General features: G+C 41.2%; 1 protein-coding gene across 1 annotated transcript in view; it reads left to right on the top strand.

Annotated features, from left to right (window-relative positions):
* ipo11 (importin 11) overlaps positions 1-21,964 on the top strand; it is a 239,190-nt gene that overhangs the window by 35,344 nt on the left and 181,882 nt on the right. Inside the window, exon 5 of the mRNA XM_024418169.2 lies at positions 673-876. Within this exon, the coding sequence (XP_024273937.1) occupies positions 673-876 (204 nt within the window). The remainder of the gene's footprint in view (positions 1-672; positions 877-21,964) is intronic.

The following is a 21,964-nucleotide window of genomic DNA, read 5'->3' as shown; positions in this document are numbered from 1 at the left end:
GTGTCTGCTGCCGGTGTTCCATATCTCCAGTAATCACGGGAGAGCCCAGTGATTTTAAAAGATAGGAACTAGTGTTTACCAGGCAGATCGTGATTTTTATACACAAAAATATAAACGCAACATGTAACAATTTCAAAGATTTCACGGAGTTGCAATTCATATAAGGAAAGCAGTCAATTAAAAAAATTCAATAGGCCCTAATCTGTCTTTCACATGACTGTGAATATAGATATGCATCGGTTGGTTAGTTGTTGTAGACAAGGACGCGTGGAGCGCAGAAAAATCGCCTCAATTAGCCTTGCTGACTAGCTAGCTGGCTAACTAATTTAGTTGGCTAGTGTAGCTAGCTAGCTTCTTTATATTGATTTGATGCAGTCAAGACAGACACTACCAGACGAGATTATAGATAACCTATAGCAGCAACAACTAACTTTTACGAGTCGGTTTGGCTACTTTCTCTCTTTCTCCGTCCATGTCGGACACACCTGCTCCTCTTGTGCCCCTCCCCCACTTGTCTGTGCTGAAACATCAAGCAGAGAGCAAGTCCCTATTTGAAGTTGCACAAAAATGTTTTCTTTAATGCATGTGTTTTGACTATCCGGATATCCGAAAACATTCCTGATATTATTCTAATAATGTTTAACCTATTGTATATGTTTCCTGTATGACCAGATAGCCACCCAGATAGCAGTGCTGATAGCCAAGGTGGCTCGTCTGGACTGTCCCCGCCAGTGGCCAGAGCTGATACCCATCCTGCTTGAGTCAGTGAAGGGTCAGGATGGGCTGCAGCAGCACAGGGCTCTACTCACCTTCTACCACGTCACCAAGACCCTGGCCTCCAAGCGCCTGGCCCAGGACAAACGACTGTTTCAAGACGTAAGGACGCCCATCGCAACATCTCGTTCTCTCCCTCTTTTTTTTCTCTCTCCACTTTCCCTTTTTCTTTACTTTCCCTTTTTATTTTTTCCTCTCTTTGTGAGTCTAAACACTTAGTGCCTTCAGAAAGTATTCACACCCCTTAACTTTTTCCACATTTTTGTGTTACAGCCTGCATTTAAAATGGATTAAATAGAGATTTTGTGTCACTGGCCTACCCACAATAATGTCAAAATGAAATATTTACAAATTAATTAAAAATGGAAATCTGAAATGTCTCGAGTCAATAAGTATTCAACCCCTTTGTTATGGTAAGCCTTATGACTATATCTATGTAACCCACACATACAATTATCTGCAAGGTACCTTAGTCGAGCATTGGATTTCAAACACAGATTCAACCACAAAGACCAGGGAGGTTTTCCAATGCTTCGCAAAGAAGGGCACCTAGATGGATAAAAATAAAAAGCGGACATTGAATATCCCTTTGCGCATGGTGAAGTTATTAATTACACTTTGGAGGATGTATCAATTCTAGAGGTCGACCGATTATGATTTTTCAATGCCGATACCGATTATTGGATGACCCAAAAAAAAAAGCCGATACCGATTAATCGGCCGATTTTTATTTATTTATTTGTAATAATGACAATTAAAACAATAGTGAATGAACACTTATTTTAACTTAATATAATACATCAATAAAATCAATTTAGCCTCAGTAAATGATGAAACATGTTCAATTTGGTTTAAATAATGCAAAAACAAAGTGTTGGAGAAGAAAGTAAAATACGTGCTATGTAAGAAAGCTAACGTTTCAGTTCCTTGCTCAGAACATGAGAACATATGAAAGCTGGTGGTTCCTTTTAACATGAGTCTTCAATATTCCCAGGTAAGAAGTTTTAGGTTGTAGTTATTATAGGAATTATTGGACTATTTCCCTCTATACCATTTGTATTTCATTAACCTTTGAATATTGGATGTTCTTATAGGCACTTTAGTATTGCCAGTGTGTAACAGTTTAGCTTTCGTCCCTCTCCTCGCTCCTCCCTGGGCTCGAACCAGCAACACAACGACAGCCACCATCAAAGCAGCGTTACCCATGCAGAGCAAGGGGAACACCTACTAGAAGGTTCAGAGCGAGTGACGTTTGAAACGCTATTAGCGCGCGCTAACTAGCTAGCCATTTCACTTCGGTTACACCAGCTTCATCTCGGGAGTTGATAGGCTTGAAGTCATAAACAGCGCAATGCTTGACGCACAACGAAGAGCTGCTGGCAAAATGCACAAAAGTGCTGTTTGAATGAATGTTTACACGCCTGCTTCTGCCTACCACCGCTCAGTCAGATGCTTGTATGCTCAGTCAAATGATATGCAACGCAGGACACGCCAGATAATATCTAGTAATATCATCAACCATGTGTAGTTAACTAGTGATTATGATTGTTTTCTATAAGATAAGTTTAATGCTAGCTAGCAACTTACCTTGGCTTACTGCATTCGCGTAACAGGCAGTCTCCTAGTGGAGTGCAACGAGAGAGAGGCAGGTCGTTATTGCGTAGGACTAGTTAACTGTAAGGCTGCAAGATTGGATCCCCTGAGCTGACAAGGCGAAATCTGTCGTTCTGCCCCTGAACGAGGCAGTTAACTCACTGTTCCTAGGCCGTCATTGAAAATAAGAATGTGTTCTTAACTGACCTGCTTAGTTAAATAAAGGTATAAAAAAATATTTATTTCCGATTGTTATGAAAACTTGAAATCGGTCTTAATTAATCAGCCATTAATTAATCGGTCGACCTCTAATCAATACACCCAGTCACTACAAAGATACAGGCTTGCGGTGTACCAGGATGTACCAACCCTGTTGTGGTTCGGGAGAACATGGCTTAAAGGTCAAACACTCCCATGTGAGTCTCTCTCTTTTTCTGTATCTCTCTCTATACACTGGAGTTGTTTACGAAGATGACATTGAATGTTCCTGAGTGGCCTAGTTACAGTTTTGACTTAAATCAGCTTTTAAATCTATAGCGCGACATTGGAATGGCTGTCCAGTTATGATCAACGACGAACTTGACGGCACTTGAAGAATTTTAAAAAGAATGTGCAAATATTGTACCATCCAGGTGTGCAAAGCTCTTAGAGACTTACCCAGAAAGACTCACAGCTTTAATCGCTGCTAAAGGTGAATCTAACATGTATTGACTTTGGGGTGTGAATACTTATGTAAATGAGATATTTCTGTTTCGTTTTCAGTCAATTTGCTCAAGTTTCTAAAAACATGTTTTCACTTTGTCATTGTGGGGTAATTGTGTGTAGTGATACATGAGAAAAAAAAACATTTAATTTATTTTTAATTTAGGCTGTAACACAACAAAATGTGGATTAAGTCAAGGGGTATGAATATTTCTAAGGGCACTGTATTTCTCTCGTGCATTCATTCTCTGTAGTTCTCAATTTTATTTCCTTCCTCCACCTGCCCGTCCCTGCTGCTCTCTTCCTCGGTTTGATACACGTGCTGTGCCAGCCTTGGCCTCTGGGGGTCTCTGTTTAGCTGTGTGCTGACTTCTCTGCAGTGTGTGTGTGTACAGATGCTCAGACTCTGAAGTAACACCATTTCCCCTCTTATGTTTTTTAAAGACGATAAGTCCTCAGCATATAAAATGATACAAAATACATAAAGCGTGGGGTCAGACTGTGGGCTGTGTGGGCAGTCTTTCAGAGACTCATTAAACTGAGATTTTTAATGATGCAGGCAGTGATGATGATTTCAGTACTAAATGGCCCATCAACAAACACAGCTATCCTCCGCACAACCCAGTGTCAACGCGGTGGCTCATAGAAAACACCAAGAAACAGACAAAAAACTAGTCCATGGCATTGGGCAACCAGAGCTCCACATTCATCGATAATGAATCGTATCCAATTTCCCCTGTGAATTTTTTCACCTTTGTAGGGCTGGTCCATATGGCCAAAGTATTATATCATATTTATAAAAATAAAATGGAAATTTGTTTGATATTTTATGTTGTGAAATAATAACACAAATGTAAATGCAACATGAAATAACTTCAAAGATTTTACTGAGTTACGGTCCATGAGGAAATCAGTCAATTTAAATAAATAAATGATGCCCTAATCTATGGATTTCACAACACTGGGAATACAGATATGTGTCTGTTGGTCACAGATACATTCAAAATGTGTGTCACAGTGGGCCTCAGGATCTCATCATGGTATTTCTGTTTATTGAAATTGCCATTGATAAAATGCATTTTAGTTCGTTGTCCGTAGCTTATGCCTGCCTGCCCGTACTGTAACCTCACTGCCACCATGGGGCACTCTGTTCACAACGTTGACATCCACAAACTGCTCGCCCACAGGACGCCGTACACGTGGTCTGAGGTTGTGAGGCCGGTTGGACGTACTGCCAAATTTTATAAAATGACGTTTGAGGCGGCTTATGGTAGAGAAATGAACGTTACATTATCTGGTAACAGCTCTGGTAGACATTTCTGCAGTCAGCATGCCAATTGCGCGCTCCTTCAACTTGAGACATTGTGGCATTGTGTTGTGACAAAACCGCACATTTTAGAATTGCCTTTTATTGGCCCCGGCACAAGGTGCACCTGTGTAATGATCATGCTGTTGAATTAGCTTCTTGATATGCCACACCTGTCAGGTGGATGGATTATCTTTGCAAATGAGAAATGCTCACTAACAGGGATGTAAATACATTTGTGAAAAATTTGAGAAATAAGCTTTTTGTGTGTTTGGAACATGTTTTATTTCAGCTCATGAAACATGGGAGTAACACTTTACATGTTGCATTCATTTTTTTGTTCAGTGTAATACAAATTCTCCGTTAGCTTTTTCAGTAGTAAGTGATTACATTGGGTTTTTCTCCATTCGGATTGTTTTATACTATTCAAACTTCCACCAAAAATGATTTTTCAGCATTTTCATTAATTTCTGCATTTCCCGCACGATATGAGCATAACATTTTGAGGCATTATTTTGACCAAATATTGCAATTGTTATTTGACTTGCAATTTAGATCAATTTAGGATTAAAACACTTTCCTGACCTGTTGAAATCATGGAAATAGAATAATTATTAAAATTCTATAGTTGGCATTAACCCAAACCCATCCAAGAATCAATACTGGTATAGAGTGAAATACAGTATACCGCCCAGCCCTAGCTCTGTGCTTCAAGGACGGCCTTTTAACTCTGAATGATTCAAATATGTTAAGGAGTGTTTTAGTTAGTCCTCCCTACTTAACCTGTCCTCTCGTGTTGGCCTCAGGTTGGCTGAGGCTGAGCAGACTGATCTGAGAAGGTTGATTTTTAGACTGAACAGTAAAAGTAACAGTACAGTAACTCTGCAGGCCTGGATAATACACTCGCTACATAGTGTGGTCCTCTAGCTCAGTTGGTAGTGAGTTCGATTCACGCCACCACATATACATGAAAAAAATTATGAGCGCGTAGGTCCATTCAGATAAAAGCGTCTGCTTAATGGCATACATAATAATAATGTTCATGCAGACCATATCTCTGTCCCTTTTCAGTAGTTCTGAGAAGCAGGTGTGTCAGTTCTCCCAGACAGGTTGGACGGACTGATAAACACGCACCAGGGTTTGAGATAGGAAAATGTGTCGCTGGATATTTGACTGGCATCGTTTCAATTTACCAGACATTTGAGAAATTTATGGGACCCATATGGTGTCCACTCACAGTGCTCAGAATGACAGAAATCCCATTTAGATTATGGTGATTCGTATTAATACAAGTCAAGGATGCAATGATGTGCGGTCCTTCTTACAGAATTCTAATGTGCACTTTGAAGATGTTAGAATAACTGTCCACATTTTACTTTTCCTCAGCTCACGAACAGCAAAATCACTAGCCTATGTCAGTCTACTATTCCCCCATAGTATAAAAGTTGACCTATTCTATTGGTCAGCTTGGCGTGAACGAAATGTCCTATTCCATACACTCTAGGACAGTTGTGGGGCGATGGATCCCAAATTCATACAACCAGTGTGCCTAGACTACATAAAAGAAAAGTAAAATGCAATGAGTCTGATGCTAGAGATCAGAACGTTTAGCTTGTTCACATTTTAAGCACAGCAATGCGCACAAGGCAGTAGGCTATGCATGAATGTCCGCTCATGCTAGCGGTTTCACGTGACAGATGAAAATATCCATTAGACATTTAGAAAGAGGACAGATCTAATTTTATTTAAAAAAATAAAAATATTTCACCTTTTATTTAACCAGGTAGGCTAGTTGAGAACAAGTTCTCATTTACAACTGCGACCTGGCCAAGATAAAGCATAGCAGTGTGAACAGATAACAACACAGAGTTACACATGGAGTAAACAATAAACAAGTCAATAACACAGTAGAAAAAAAAGAGTCTATATATATTGTGTGCAAAAGGCATGAGGAGGTAGGCGAATAATTACAATTTAGCAGATTAACACTGGAGTGATAAATGATCAGATGGTCATGTGCAGGTAGAGATACTGGTGTGCAAAAGAGCAGAAAAGTAAATAAATGAAAACAGTATGGGGGTAGGTGAAATGGGTGGGCTATTTATCGATGGACTATGTACAGCTGCAGCGATCGGTTAGCTGCTCAGATAGCAGATGTTTAAAGTTGGTGAGGGAGATAAGTCTCCAACTTCAGAGATTTTTGCAATTCGTTCCAGTCACAGGCAGCAGAGAACTGGAAGGAAAGGCGGCCAAATGAGGTGTTGGCTTTAGGGATGATCAGTGAGATACACCTGCTGGAGCGCGTGCTACGGGTGGGTGTTGCCATCGTGACCAGTGAACTGAGATAAGGCGGCGCTTTACCTAGCATGGACTTGTAGATGACCTGGAGCCAGTGGGTCTGGCGACGAATATGTAGCGAGGGCCAGCCGACTAGAGCATACAGGTCGCAGTGGTGGGTGGTATAAGGTGCTTTAGTAACAAAACGGATGGCACTGTGATAAACTGCATCCAGTTTGCTGAGTAGAGTATTGGAAGCTATTTTGTAGATGACATCGCCGAAGTCGAGGATCGGTAGGATAGTCAGTTTTACTAGGGTAAGTTTGGCGACGTGAGTGAAGGAGGCTTTGTTGCGAAATAGAAAGCCGACTCTAGATTTGATTTTAGATTAGAGATGTTTGATATGAGTCTGGAAGGAGAGTTTACAGTCTAGCCAGAAACCTAGGTACTTATAGATGTTCACGTATTCTAGGTCGGATATGCAACAACTAGCATAGATTGAGCAAGGTACCTAACCCTAATTGCTACTGTAAGTCGTTCTGAATAAGAGTGTCTGCTAAATGACTAAAATAGAAATGTAATATGACTAGGATTGTGCCTTTGGCTACTGGACAATGAAAGGAAGTTTATATAAAATAATTGCCTCCGCAGATGTGGTCTGCATTTGGCTTGGCTACTTTGACGCAAGGTAAAGCATGCCTCATAGGATGTAGTAAAATGTTCAGGTTTCAAACAACTAGGCATATGTTTTCCAAATGCATGCTGCCTCCAGCTCATTGCAAGTTGCTTGCACGTTGCCTGCCTTCCGTTGCCTATGCATTCATTTGCTGTTTGAAATGCTGTAGCAGCAGCTCTCACACTGACAGATTTTCCGCTCAAAGGCTCTGGATCTGTATGTTGTACGAGTGTGATAAATAAAACACATAATGAATATGATGTACACACACCAATTTAATATTCACGAAATTATGCAAATTAACCTACAAATCGATAAGCATGACCAGTCAAAAGTGTTTCCATCAAAGCATTATTTTGCAATGGGATTTTTTCTTCTCCTGGACAATTGGGTGGCACCAATTTTGTTTATCGACGTTTAAAAAAAAAAATATCGTCCAAAAGCTGACTATTACTGACTAACAAAAACCTGGACACACATGGATGGATGGGACATTAACTGGCTCTCGGTTTAATTGGCCACTGGCTGCTCCCTGTAAACACTGGCACTCTGCCAGCTGCACATGACTGCCTCGTGGGCTGCTGGTAGAAAAATGACTGAGGAATGGGGAGAGAGGGAGGATGAGATACAGGGAGGAAATATTACTGAGAGATGGAGAAAGGGAGTAGAGCATAAGTGAGGAGAGAATGAGAGAGGAATCACAAAGAGTAACTTTCATGAACAAAAAAAATCTTCGACAATCAGATGTTTTAGGCTTAGTTGTAGTGAGACATGTCAATTCTGGTCTTCATTTTGATAGTTTGTCAAAAGGGATATATTTAGGTATTTTAAGTAGTGTAGTGCTCTTTGCCCCTAGCGGTTCAACCCTCCCATTGAAATCGTGATGTCAAGGCACCTTCAGAAGGTTCTATTACATCATCTCAAGGTAAGGGTTCGGTATGAAATACACTCTTTTCTAGATGTGCTGAGTGGTACTTCCTCAAGGTTTACTATAAAAGCAGGTGACAGGTGCTCCTTATTTGGCAATGTTCTTCTTAAGTGGAGTGTGCCAACATATTTTGCATGCTTCCTTGAGTAGACTACTGACATTACACAAAATTCTAAAAGCAGTAAGCCATATTCCCACATATGACCAAATTCAATGTTTTTTGCTTTCTGTTTCATACACTTCTAATGTGCTTTTACAAAGAAAAAAAACACACTTAGGCTATGAGGATTATAGGTTTTTATTTGTAGCTACATCCATTGTGACAAGAAATAGATGACAATGGTGTCATGTCAACTCGTAGTATTTTTTTCTACCTGCTATGACTTGGTGTCACAGTCTGCTAAGACAGTTGGGTCATAGTTTAATGGTTGTGAGTTCTAATCCCACGTGGGGCAGATCTTTTTTTAAATGACTTTTTATAATTTTCTTACAATAATCATCTCGTGCCCACACACTTATAATTCTGAAAAGTGAAATCATTCCTGTGAGAGGGGTCGCCCTTGTAGTAGTTGTCGGTTTTTATACAGTACCCAAGACCAATCTGTGAGTTAATTTGACCATTGGAAGAAGAGCTTCTGCGTAAATACTGAAATACTGGTTGGATGGAATTGAGGACCCTTATCTTCATTTTCAAGGTGATGATTGCACTTTTCTTCCTAACATGTTACCACGTTAAATGTGAGTCCACAGTTCAAAGATTGAGGTGCACCGTGGTGGATTTAGACTTACACTACAAGTGGCAATAGATGTAAGGAACTCGCTGCCTTACCGCTGTGCGCTATCAAGAGCTGTATATGCTCTCGATGCACATCATTTTATCATCAGAGCGTGACAGTGGACATCTGGTAAGTATGCTTTAGTAAGAAAGTGTTGCCGTCAGGTTCAACTGTTCACCCACCCCCAAAAATGAATATTTATGCGCAATTCCCCCCACCCACAACTTCTCATCTGAATGCATTTTTTAAAAATGTATTATTATTTGAAGGGTTTGGGCAAAGGCTGAAATTGGGGTTGAGAGTTACCATTTAGCATGTCTTTTGAATTGGGGTTTTGGTAAAGAACCAGTAGTTCTTTTCCAATAAAGAATATCACACTGGGTGAAATGCTATATTAAGCTTTGCAGATGATTCGTAAATGAATGACTTGAATGGAATGAAAATGGGCCAATAGATTACTATCACCATGGGAGCCATTAAGCTTATGAATATATCATGCATTTTAAAATTTTAATTGTAATGACATGAATTAGACATATAATAGCCTATACATATCAAAATGATCCAACTCGAGCTGAGTTTGGGCTTTTAATGCTTTGAAAACGATGCAAAAAAAGTTGGCTGGTGGACTGGAAGCTTCTGGAACCGTAGAGGACATACTAGTCATTTATACATTATCCAAATCTCACTGCCAGGGGGGAACTGCTGCACAGAGTTAAGCATATAATAATACTTTGGGGATGCTTATATTTGTCCTTTTACACACGTATACAAGTGTTCATCGGTGCAAGTGTGTAATGGAAATATTTGTCTTGCGTATCCCAACTCCCCCTCAGACACCCGCAGGGTGTGGGGTCGCGTCCAGGATCACCATTGTCCAGCACACCTGGAGCAATTGGGATTCACAATGACATTAATTCAACTTCGGGATTCAAACCAGATTCTGGCCCAACGCTCTAACCTCGGCTACCTGCTGCATAGTACTTGTACCACTGTAAATTTCCTTTGCGAAATGTTTCCTCACTGCAGAAAGTAGGTCCGGGACGATACCAGCTTTGCAAAATATCTTCCATGGCAAAAATGTAAACACAATACAGACCAAACTATTTGGTCCTTTGAAAACATGCTGTATGTAAAATATTATTTATTATAACTTGACAAATAAATATGTTGTTCTGGATGACAACATAATGTTTGTTTCCAACATTATGGCTGCTTTCCTAAAGAAGTTAAATCCGCTTCGTGTTTTCCTTTGCCATGATACGAATGAGCATTGCGATCCTGGTATTGTCCTGCCCCTAACAGAAGGTCTACCAGGGTCTCGTTCAGAAGGCCCAAACAGACTAGTCTTGTATGCCCTTTTATAGGCTTTAACTTCTTGGATATAGGGGGCGCTCTTTCAATTTATGGATAAAAAAACGTGCCCGTTTTAAGCGCAATATTTTGTCATGAAAAGATGCTCGACTATGCATATAATTGGCAGCTTTGGAAAGAAAACACTAAGGTTTCCAAAACTGCAAAGATATTATCTGTGAGTGCCACAGAACTCATGCTACAGGCGAAACCAAGATGAAACTTCAACCAGGAAATGGGCAGAATTTTTGAAGCTCTGTTTTCCATTGTCTCCTTATATGGCTGTGAATGCGCCGGGAATGAGCCTGCCCTTTCTATCGTTTCTCCAAGGTGTCTGCAGCATTGTGACGTATTTGTAGGCATATCATTGGAAGATTGGCCATAAGAGACTACATTTACCAGGGGTCCGCCCGTTGTCCTTTGTCTAAATTGGTGCGTAATCTACAAGCTGCACGCAGTCATCCAGTGATTGAGAGGAGAGAGGAGGCTTTCAACGAACGATATATCATGAAGAGATATGTGAAAAACACCTTGAGGATTGATTCTAAACAACGTTTACCATGTTTCAGTCGATATTATGGAGTTAATTTGGGAAAAAGTTCGGCGTTTTGAAGACTGAATTTTCGTTTTTTTTTGGTAGCCAAACGTGACGCACCAAACGGAGCAATTTCTCCTAAACAAATAATCTTTCAGGAAAAACTGAGCATTTGCTATCTGAGAGTCTCCTCATTGAAAACATCTGAAGTTCTTCAAAGGTAATGATTTTATTTGAATGATTTTCTGTTTTTTTGTGAAAATGTTGTCTGCTGATGCTAACGCTAAATGCCACGCTAGCCGCGCTAGCTGTTACACAAATGCTTATTTTGCAATGGTTGAGAAGCATATTTTGAAAATCTGACATGACAGTGTTGTAAACAAAAGGCTAAGCTTGAGAGCTAGCATATTAATTTCATTTCATTTGCGATTTTCATGAATAGTTAACGTTGTGTTATGCTAATGAGCTGCGGGGATAATTACACTCCTGGATACAGGTTTTTTTCGTAGCTAAACGTGATGCACCAAACGGAGCGATTTCTCCTAAACAAATAATCTTTCAGGAAAAACTGAGCATTTGCTATCTAACTGAGAGTCTCCTCATTGAAAACATCTGAAGTTCTTCAAAGGTAATTATTTTATTTGAATGATTTTCTGGTTTTTGTGAAAATGTTGCCTGCTAATGCTAATGCTAAATGCTACGCTAGCTGCGGTAGCTGTTACACAAATGCTTGTTTTGCTATGGTTGAGAAGCATATTTTGAAAATCTGAGATGACAGTGTTGTTAACAAAAGGCTAAGCTTGAGAGCTAGCATATTAATTTCATTTCATTTGCGATTTTCATGAATAGTTAACGTTGCGTTATGGTAATGAGCTTGAGGCTGTATTCACGATTCCGGATCCGGGATGGCTCGACGCAAGAAGTTAATGGACTCTACTGAAGTGAAGCGAAGGGCCGAGGAAACAGCTCTTAAGAGGGTGTTATTCATGAAAATTCCTGGGTCTAAGGCCTTATTGCTCAGATAAAACTGTTGCATATATATATATATATATATATATATATATATATATATATATATATATATATATATATATATATATAAGGTTAATGACATGTTTTCGATCAACATTATTTGAGTACATTTTTTTCATCCTTCCACCATAGGATATAGTCCAGTCAAAAGTTCAGATATTCTGATATTAGTTCTGATATTCTGAAGTTGCTAGCCAAACTGGCTGGTTTTCCATTCTATTGGCATGGACATTCTAAGCAAAAAAAAGGCTGCCAAGCAAGCTAGCTACTTCTCCTTTGCTAGCTAGCCAACTAACACAATCACATCAAGGAGCTGGAATGACAGTAAACTATGCATTTTCACCCTTTTCTATTGCCTTTTTTGGGGGAAATATCCAATATAGTGATCCTGATAAATATAATTTCCCTGGCTCAGAGAAGCTGTCAGTCTCATCACATTCATTCTTCACTATCGCACGGTCGAGATCGCAAAAATAAAATGCAACATTGTTGCACAGGTCGGATAGGCAGGCAGCAAGGTTTAGACAAAGTTCAACTGTTCCAAACCAAATGCTAGGCAAAAGGTTAATGGGAACAATAGAAATCCTAAGTGGGATTTTTTCTTCCTGACAAATATTTATCTGTTGCTCACAGTCCTTTCCACAGTATATCACTCATTAAGAGCTCTGGTGTGGAGCTAGGCGCGGCCAGAGAGGAAGAGGCACCCAAAATCTGTCCATGTGAGAAGCTCTTTTTTTGTATGGTGGTCTATGAGAGTGTCGAATTACGTGAGGCTTATTTGATCGAATTGAATTTTTGTAATCTTTAGGCTGTTACAAACGTACTGATATAAGGGTATGCACGTGGCATTCTGGGAACTTTGATAAAAAACGACTGCGGTGCACATGCGTATCTGCCCTCTCATTTGCTAGAATGGTCCTGCCTGTTCTCGCATGCCTCATATCATTGAGGACTTATATTTCCATTGGTAGAGCTGCCACTCAACTATCTTGACAATGTTGTAGATGATCTTTGGCAGGCCCCAGTTGCAGAGACTCCCTCTGTGGTGCTGAAATAGCTGGAACATAGCAATGGGGAAATAATGTCTACGTACTTTTTTCCTGGAAAGATTAACTATATGAATTGCCTGGCTAGGCTGTGGGACACTGGATTGATAATGAACAGGCTTTACCTGGGGATTGAGGTGTATAACTCCCTGCTATCAGCCAATCATCATCCAGGATCCGAACAAACTGTTTTATAATATGTAATTCAACCAATGAAGGCTGCTTTATTGGTTTATATCACACAGTCTTATATAAGACCCCTGTGGTTTCACATAATATTAATAACGGATTGGATTTATTATTTATACAGCTCCTCTCCAGGTCCCTCATGAGTGCATTAGATACTTTTATTATGGCACTTTTCCATGTGCTCATAACCTTCCATGTCAGGCTTAATAGTCCATCCCTGGGTTTCTTGACTGGCTATCTCCTTATTCAGAACGAAGTTTAAGTTATATTCCCCAAATTCCCAGGTTTTTCAGAGATCCTGGATGAATGATTCCGTATTTGCTGTTTATTATGTCTTGATTCTGGGAATCTTCCACCTGGGAATTAAAAACAAACGTTATGGCACCTTTATTTAAGCAGGTAGGCCAGTTAAGGACAAGTTCTCATTTACAACTGCGACCTGACCAAGATAAAGCAAAGCAGTGTGACAAAAACAACAACACAGAGTTACACATGGAATAAACAAACGTACAGCCAATAACACAAAAGATAAATCTATGCACCGTGTGTGCAAATGTAAAAGAGTAGGGAGGTGAGGCAATAAATAGGCCATAGAGCCGACATAATTACAATTTAGCATTAACACTGGAGTGACAGATGTGCAGATGATGATGTGCAAGTAGAGATACTGGGGTGCGAAAGAGCAAGAGGATAAATAACAATATGGGGATGAGGTAGTTGGGTGTGCTATTTACAGATTGGCTGTGTACAGGTACAGTGATTGGTAAGCTGCTCTGACAGCTGATGCTTAAAGTTAGACAGGGAGATATAAGTCTCCAGCTTCAGTGAGTTTTGCAATTCGTTCCAGTCATTGGCAGCAGAGAATTGGAAGGAAAGGCGGCCAAAGGAAGTGTTGGCTTTGGGGATGACCAGTGAAATATACCTGCTGGAGTGCGTGCTACGGGTGGGTGTTGCTATGGTGACCAGTGAGCTGAGATCAGGTGGGGCTTATGTGATGAGGGCCAGCCAACGAGAGCATACTGGTCGCAGGGGTGGGTAGTATATGGGGCTTTGGTAACAAAACGGATGGCACTGTGATAGCCTCCAACACTCTACTCAGCAAACTGGATGTAGTCTATCTTGTAAATGACATTGTCGAGGATCGGAAGGGTAGTCAGTTTTATGAGGGTATGTTTGGCAACATGAGTGAAGGAGGCTTTGTTGCGAAATAGGAAGCCGATTCTAGATTTAATTTTGGATTGGAGATGCTTAATGTGAGTCTGGAAGGAGAGTTTACAGTCTAACCAGACACCTAGGTGTTTGTAGTTGTCCACATATTCTAAGTCAGAACCATCCAGAGTAGTGATGCTAGTCGGGCAGCAATCGGTTGAAGAGCATGCATTTAGTTTTACTTGCATTTAAAAGGAGTTGGAGGCCACAGAAGGAGTGTTGTATGGCATTGAAGCTCGTTTGGCGGTTTGTTAGCACAGTGTCCAAAGAAGGGCCAGATGTATACAGAATGGTGTCCTCTGCGTAGAGGTGGATCAGAAAATTACCAGCAGCAAGAGTGACATCATTGATTTATACAGAGAAAAGAGTCGGCCCGAGAATTGACCCCTGTGGCACCCCCATAGAGATTGCCAGAGGTCCGGACAACAGGCCCTCCGATTTGACACACTGAACTCTGTCTGAGAAGTAGTTGGTGATCCAGGCGATGCAGTAATTTGAGAAACCAAGGTGGTTGAGTCTGCCGATAAGAATGCGGTGATTGACAGAGTCAAAAGCCTTGGCCAGGTCGATGAAGACGGCTTCACAGTACTGTCTTTTATCCATGGCGGTTATGGTATCATTTAGGACCTTGAGTGTGGCTGGGGTGCACCCATACCAGCTTGGAAATCAGATTGCATAGTGGAGAAGGTTCGGTGGGATTCGAAATGGTTGATGATTTGTTTGTTAATTAACTTGACTTTCGAAGACTTTAAGGAAGGATAGATAGTCTGTAACAGTTTGGGTCTAGAGTGTCTCCCCGTTTGAAGAGGGAGATGGCCGCGGCATCTTTCCAATCTTAGGGTTTCTCAGATGATACGAAAGAGAGGGTGAACAGGCTAGTAATTGGGGTTGCAACAATTTCGGCAGATAATTTAGAAAGAGAGGTTCCAGATTGTCTAGCCCAGCTGATTTGTAGGGATCCAGATTTTGCAGCTCTTTCATTACATCAACTGTCTGGATTTGGGTGAATGGGGAGGCTTGGGCAAGTTGCTGCAGGGGGTGCTGAGCTGTTGGCTGGGTAGGGGTAGCCAAGTGGAAAGCATGGCCAGCCGTAGAAAAATGCTTTTTGAAATGATCGATTATCGTAGATTTATTGGTGGTGACAGTGTTTCCTAGCCTCAGTGCAGTGGGCAGCTGGGAGGAGGTACTGTTATTCTCCATGGACTTTAGTGTTCCAAAACTTTTTAGAATTAGTGCTACTTGATGCAAATTTCTGTTTGAAAAAGCTATCCTTTGCTTTCCTAACTGCCTGTGTATATTGGTTCCTGACTTCCCTGAAAAGTTGCATATCGAGGTGGCTATTCGGTGCTTATGCAGAACGCCACAGGATGTTTTTGTGCTGGTCAAGGGCAGTCAAGTCTGGGGTGAACCAAGGGCTATATCTGTTCTTAGTTTTACTTTTTGTGAATGGTGCATGCTTATTTAAGATTGTGAGTAAAGCACTTTTAAAGAGCAACCAGACATCCTCTACTGACAGGACGGGGTCAATATCCTTCCAGGATACCTGGGCCAGGTCGATTAGAAAGGCCTGCTCGCTGAAGTGTTTTAGTGAGCATTTGATAGTGATGAGGAGTGGTCGTTTGACCGCTGACCCATTACGCATGCAGACAATGAGGCCGTGATCACTGAGATCCGGGTTGAAAACAGCAGAGGTGTATTTAGAGGGCAAGTTGGTCAGGATGATATTTAAGATGGTTACGGATTTAGGGTTGTACTTTGTAGGCTCCTTGATAATTTGTGTGAGATTGAGGGCATCTAGTTTAGTTTGTTGGATGGCCGGGGTGTTAAGCATGTCACCTAACAGCACAAACTCTGACGATAGATGGGGGGGCAATCAATTCACATGTGGTGTCCAGGACACGTCTGGGGGTCTATAACAAGCGGCAACGGTGAGAGACTTGTTTCTGGAAAGGTGGATTTTTAGAAGTGTAAACTCGAATTATTTGGGTACAGACCTGGATAGTATGACAGAACTCTGCAGGCTATCTCTGCAGTAGATTGCAACTCCGCACCCGTTGGCAGTTCTATCTTGTCAGAAAATGTTATAGTTAGGGGATGGAAATTTCAGGATTTTTCGTGGCCTTCATAAACCAGTATTCAGACACGGCTAGGACATCCAGGTCGGCAGAGTGCTAAAGCAGTGAATAAAACAAATTTAGGGAGGAGGCTTTCGGTAATGTTACCGAGATTTTTCAACGTTATTCATTACATCTTAAGTTCCAGCTCCTCCAGAGTAGTTCAATAACATTTGTGTTATAATGGGTGTCAGAACAGACTGATGGCTTATAGTCCTAATCCCAGAGCCATTGCTGGCACACGACACACCTAATCACTCCTGGATTGTCTACAAGAATCATCTTAATGGCGTAAATGTTAGAATAGGGAGGGAATATCAGTACCTGTAAAATGCCTGTATGTCAGGATGATTGAATGGAATGAAGGAATAAATGGCATACAGGAAATGTAGTGTTTTGGTTACTTAGAGTGAAATGGATTTATTCTTTACTTTATCCGTGGCACCATTTCCATCAAGCCTATAAAGTGCTGACTGTGTGATGGGTGTTTTTGTGGCACCTTAATTTTAAGACTAAATGACTTTGGCATTCAACAATCTCAAATTTGCTTTTTCAAATAAGCATTTGTGGATAATTCTTTGACGGTGTGACAGGTAATTGAAGCACCGGAAACTTAAATTCTCAGTGACGAATAGCTTATTCCAGCATGGTTCTTTTTTTTCTCTTTTACTCGCAGGCAGGCAGGTGGGTGGGCGGGCTGATGGGCGTGATTGAATACATACACTACCGTTCAAAAGTTTGGGGTCACTTAGAAATGTCCTTGTTTTTTTAAAGAAAAGCTTTTTTTTTGTCCATTAAAATAACATCAAATTGATCAGAAATATGGTATAGACATTGTTAATGTTGTAAATGACTATTGTAACTGGAAACGGCTGATTTAAAAAAATAAAATGGAATATCTACATACTTGCAAAACCCCAGTCTCAACGTCAACAGTGAAGAGGCGACCCCGGGATGCTGGCCTTCTAGGCAGAGTTCCTCTGTTCAGTGTCTGTGTTCTTTTGCCCATCTTAATCTTTTCTTTTTGTTGGCCAATCTGAGATATTGCTTTTTCTTTGCAACTCTGCATAGAAGGCCAGCATCCCGGAGTCGCCTCTTCACTGTTGACATTGAGACGGGTGTTTTCTGGGTACTACGTAATGAAGCTGCCAGTTGAGGACTTGAGGCATCTGTTTCTCAAACTAGACACACTAATGTACTTGTCCTCTTGCTCAGTAGTACACCGGGGCCTCTCACTTCTCTTTCTACTCTGGTTAGAGCCAGTTTGCGCTGTTCTGTGAAGGGAGTAGTACACAGCAGTGTGTACGAGATCTTCAGATTCTTGGCAATTTCTCGCATGGAATAGACTTCATTTCTCAGAACAAGAATAGACTGATGAGTTTCAGAAGAAAGTTATTTATTTCTGGCCAATTTGAGCCTGTAATCGAACCAAATGCTGATGCTTCAGATACTCAACTAGTCTAAAGGCGGCCAGTTTTATTGCTTCTTTATTCAGAACAACAGTTTTCAGCTGTGCTAACATAATTGCAAAAGGGTTTTCTAATGATCAATTAGCCTTTTAAAATGGTAAACTTGGATTAGATAACACATCGTGCCATTGGAACACAGGAGTGATTGTTGCTGATAATGGGCCTCTGTACACCTATGTAGATATTCCATAAATAATTGGCCGTTTCGAGCTCCAATAGTCATTTACAACATTAACAATGTCTATACTGTATTTCTGATCAATATGATGTTATTTTAATGGACAAAAAAGATGCTTTTCTTTCAAAAACGAGGACATTTCTAAGTGACCCCAAAATGGTAGTGTATGTTAGTGGCAGCTGGGTTGAAGAGATGTTTGTCTGTGTTTTTGCAGAATGAAAGAGGGAGCGACGGAATGAGATTGAGTGGGGGTGGGAAAGCGGCCTTAAAAGTATTAAAAGCTTTTATCTGTGCCAGTGTTTGAATAATGAGGCTTCTTGCCTTCAGTGGAGAGGAGGAACAGGCCTCTTTTGTATCAAATGCATGTATTATTCGACAGGCGGGCTACCTTCATTCAAATTCATTGATGACAGAGACCCATTATGTCCTTCCCCTCTCTGTCATCCTCTCTCCATCCTCGATTCTCTTCTATTCCTATTTCTGTCTCTATACACCTCTTCCTCCTCTTCTTTTTTCTCCATACATCTTTTCTCCTCTCTCTTATGCCTCTCCCAATCGGTCTGGCCCCTCTCTTTCTCTCTGATCCTCTGAAGGCCCTTTTGTTCGTCTTGTGACTGACAGGTAGGAGGGATTGAGCATGGTGTGATAAACGAGTGTCAGGAACACGCACACACAAACTCGCCATGATGAACGAGTGTCTGGATGGATGGGACCCTGTTTGGGGCTTTGATATTCCATACCTTGTTGCTCGAAAACGAAATGGAGGGATGAGCGGGAATAAAACATTCAGCATTCTTATTAATGTAATACTTTGTTGTTTTTAAAAATCTGAGTTTTGGATTACTCTGATCTGCGGAATCGCAAACTCGTATTACCGATGGTGAACAAAAAATTGCATTATCTCAATTAGAGGTTGACCAATAATGATTTTTCAACGCCGATGCCGATTATTGGCGGACCAAAAAAGCTGATACCGATTAATGATTAATTATATTATTTATTTATTTGTAATAATGACAATTACAACTATATATAAATATATATATATATATATTTTTTTTCACCTTTATTTAACCAGGTAGGCAAGTTGAGAAGTTCTCATTTACAATTGCGACCTGGCCAAGATAAAGCAAAGCAGTTCGACACATACAACGACACAGAGTTACACATGGAGTAAAACCATCATACAGTCAATAATACAGTAGAAACAAGTCTATATACGATGTGAGCAAATGAGGTGAGATAAGGGAGGTAAAGGCAAAAAAAAGCCATGGTGGCAAATTAAATACAATATAGCAAGTAAAACACTAGAATGGTAGATTTGCAGTAGAATGTGCAAAGGAGTAAAATAAATACAGTAGGGAAAGAGGTAGTTGTTTGGGCTAAATTATAGGTGGGCTATGTACAGGTGCAGTAATCTGTGAGCTGCTCTGACAGCTGGTGCTTAAAGCTAGTGAGGGAGATAAGTGTTTCCAGTTTCAGAGATTTTTGTAGTTCGTTCCAGTCATTGGCAGAAAGAATTGGTTTTGGGGGTGACCAGAGAGATATACCTGCTGGAGCGCGTGCTACAGTTGGGTGATGCTATGGTGACCAGCGAGCTGAGATAAGGGGGGACTTTACCTAGCAGGGTCTTGTAAATGACATGGAGACAGTGGGTTTGGCGACGAGTATGAAGCGAGGGCCAGCCAATGAGAGCATACAGGTCGCAATGGTGGGTAGTATATGGGGCTTTGGTGACAAAACGGATGGCACTGTGATAGACTGCATCCAATTTGTTGAGTAGGGTATTGGAGGCTATTTTGTAAATGATATCGCCGAAGTCAAGGATTGGTAGGATGGTCAGTTTTGTCAGGGTATGTTTTGCAGCATGAGTGAAGGATGCTTTGTTTTGCGAAATAGGAAGGCAATTCTAGATTTTACTTTGGATTGGAGATGTTTGATGTGGGTCTGGAAGGAGAGTTTACAGTCTAACCAGACACCTAGGTATTTGTAGTTGTCCATCTATTCTAAGTCAGAGCCGTCCAGAGTAGTGATGTTGGACAGGCGGGTAGGTGCAGGCATCGACCGGTTGAAGAGCATGCATTTAGTTTTACTTGTATTTAAGAGCAATTGGAGGCCACGGAAGGAGAGTTGTATGGCATTGAACCTTGCCTGGAGGGTTGTTAACAGTGTCCAAAGAAGGGCCAGAAGTATACAGAATGGTTTCGTCTGCGTAGAGGTGGATCAGAGACTCACCAGCAGCGAGAGCGACATCGTTGATGTACACAGAGAAGAGAGTCGGTCCAAGAATTGAACCCTGTGGCACCCCCAAAGAGACTGCCAGAGGTCCGGACAGCACACCCTCCGATTTGACACACTGAACTCTATCAGAGAAGTAGTTGGTGAAACCAGGCGAGGCAATCATTTGAGAAACCAAGGCTGTTGAATCTGCCGGTGATGATGTGGTGATTGACAGAGTCGAAAGCCTTGGCCAGATCAATGAATACGGCTGCACAGTATTGTCTCTTATCGATGGCGGTTAAGATATCGTTTATGACCTGGAGCGTGGCTGAGGTGTACCCATGACCAGCTCTGTAGGGTATGGTGAGATTCGAAATGATCGGTAATCTGCTTGTTGACTTGGCTTTCGAAGACCTTAGAAAGGCAGGGTAGGATAGATATAGGTCTGTAGCAGTTTGGGTCAAGAGTGTCCCCCCCTTTGAAGAGGGGGATGACCGCAGCTGCTTTCCAATATTTGGGAATCTCAGACGACACCAAAGAGAGGTTGAACAGGCTAGTAATAGGGGTTGCAACAATTTTGGCAGGTAATTTTAGAAAGAAAGGGCCCAGATTGTCTAGCCTGGCTGATTTGTAGGGGTCCAGATTTTGCAGCTCTTTCAGAACATCAGCTGACTGGATTTGGGAGAAGCAGAAATGGGGACGGCTTGGGCGAGTTGCTGTGGGGGTGCAGTGCTGTTGACCAGGGTAGGGGTAGCCAGGTGGAAAGCATGGCCAGCAGCAGAAAAATGCTTATTGAAATTCTCAATTATAGTGGATTTATCGGTTGTGACAGTGTTTCCTATCTTCAGTTTAGTGGGCAGCTGGGAAGAGGTGTTCTTATTCTCCATGGACTTTAGGTTGTAGTTATTATAGGAATTATAGGACTATTTCCCTCTATACCATTTTTATTTCATTAACCTTAGACTATTGGATGTTCTTATAGGCACTTTAGTATTGCCAGTGTAACAGTATAGCTTCCGTCCCTCTCCTCGCTCCTCCCTGGGCTCGAACCAGCAACACAACGACAACAGCCACCATCGACGCAGTGTTACCCATACAGAGCAAGGGGAACAACTACTAGAAGGCTCAGAGCGAGTGACCTTTGAAGCGCTATTAGCGCTCACTAGCTAGCCATTTCACTTTGGTTACACCAGCCTCATCTCGGGAGTTGATAGGCTTGAAGTCATAAACAGCACAATGCTTGACGCACAACAAAGGGCTGCTGGCAAAACGCACGAAAGTGCTGTTTGAATGAATGTTTACGCGCCTGCTTCTGCCTACCACCGCTCAGTCAGATACTTAGATACTTGTATGCTTGTATGCTCAGTCAGATTATATGCAACGTTAGACAATATCTAGTAATAGCATCAACCATATGTAGTTAACTAGTGATTATCATTGATTGTTTTTTGTAAGATAAGTTTAATGCTAGCTAGCCACTTACCTTGGCTTACTGCATTCGCGTAACAGGCAGTCTATTGCGTAGGACTAGTTAACTGTAAGGTTGCAAGATTGGATCCCCCGAGCTGACAAGGTGAAAATCTGTCG

This window comes from Oncorhynchus tshawytscha, linkage group LG04 (genome assembly GCF_018296145.1).
Source record: "Oncorhynchus tshawytscha isolate Ot180627B linkage group LG04, Otsh_v2.0, whole genome shotgun sequence".
Taxonomy (NCBI): Eukaryota; Metazoa; Chordata; class Actinopteri; order Salmoniformes; family Salmonidae; genus Oncorhynchus; species Oncorhynchus tshawytscha.
The sequence above is the reverse complement of the archived record's forward strand: the minus strand, read 5'-3'. Positions and strand labels throughout refer to the sequence as shown.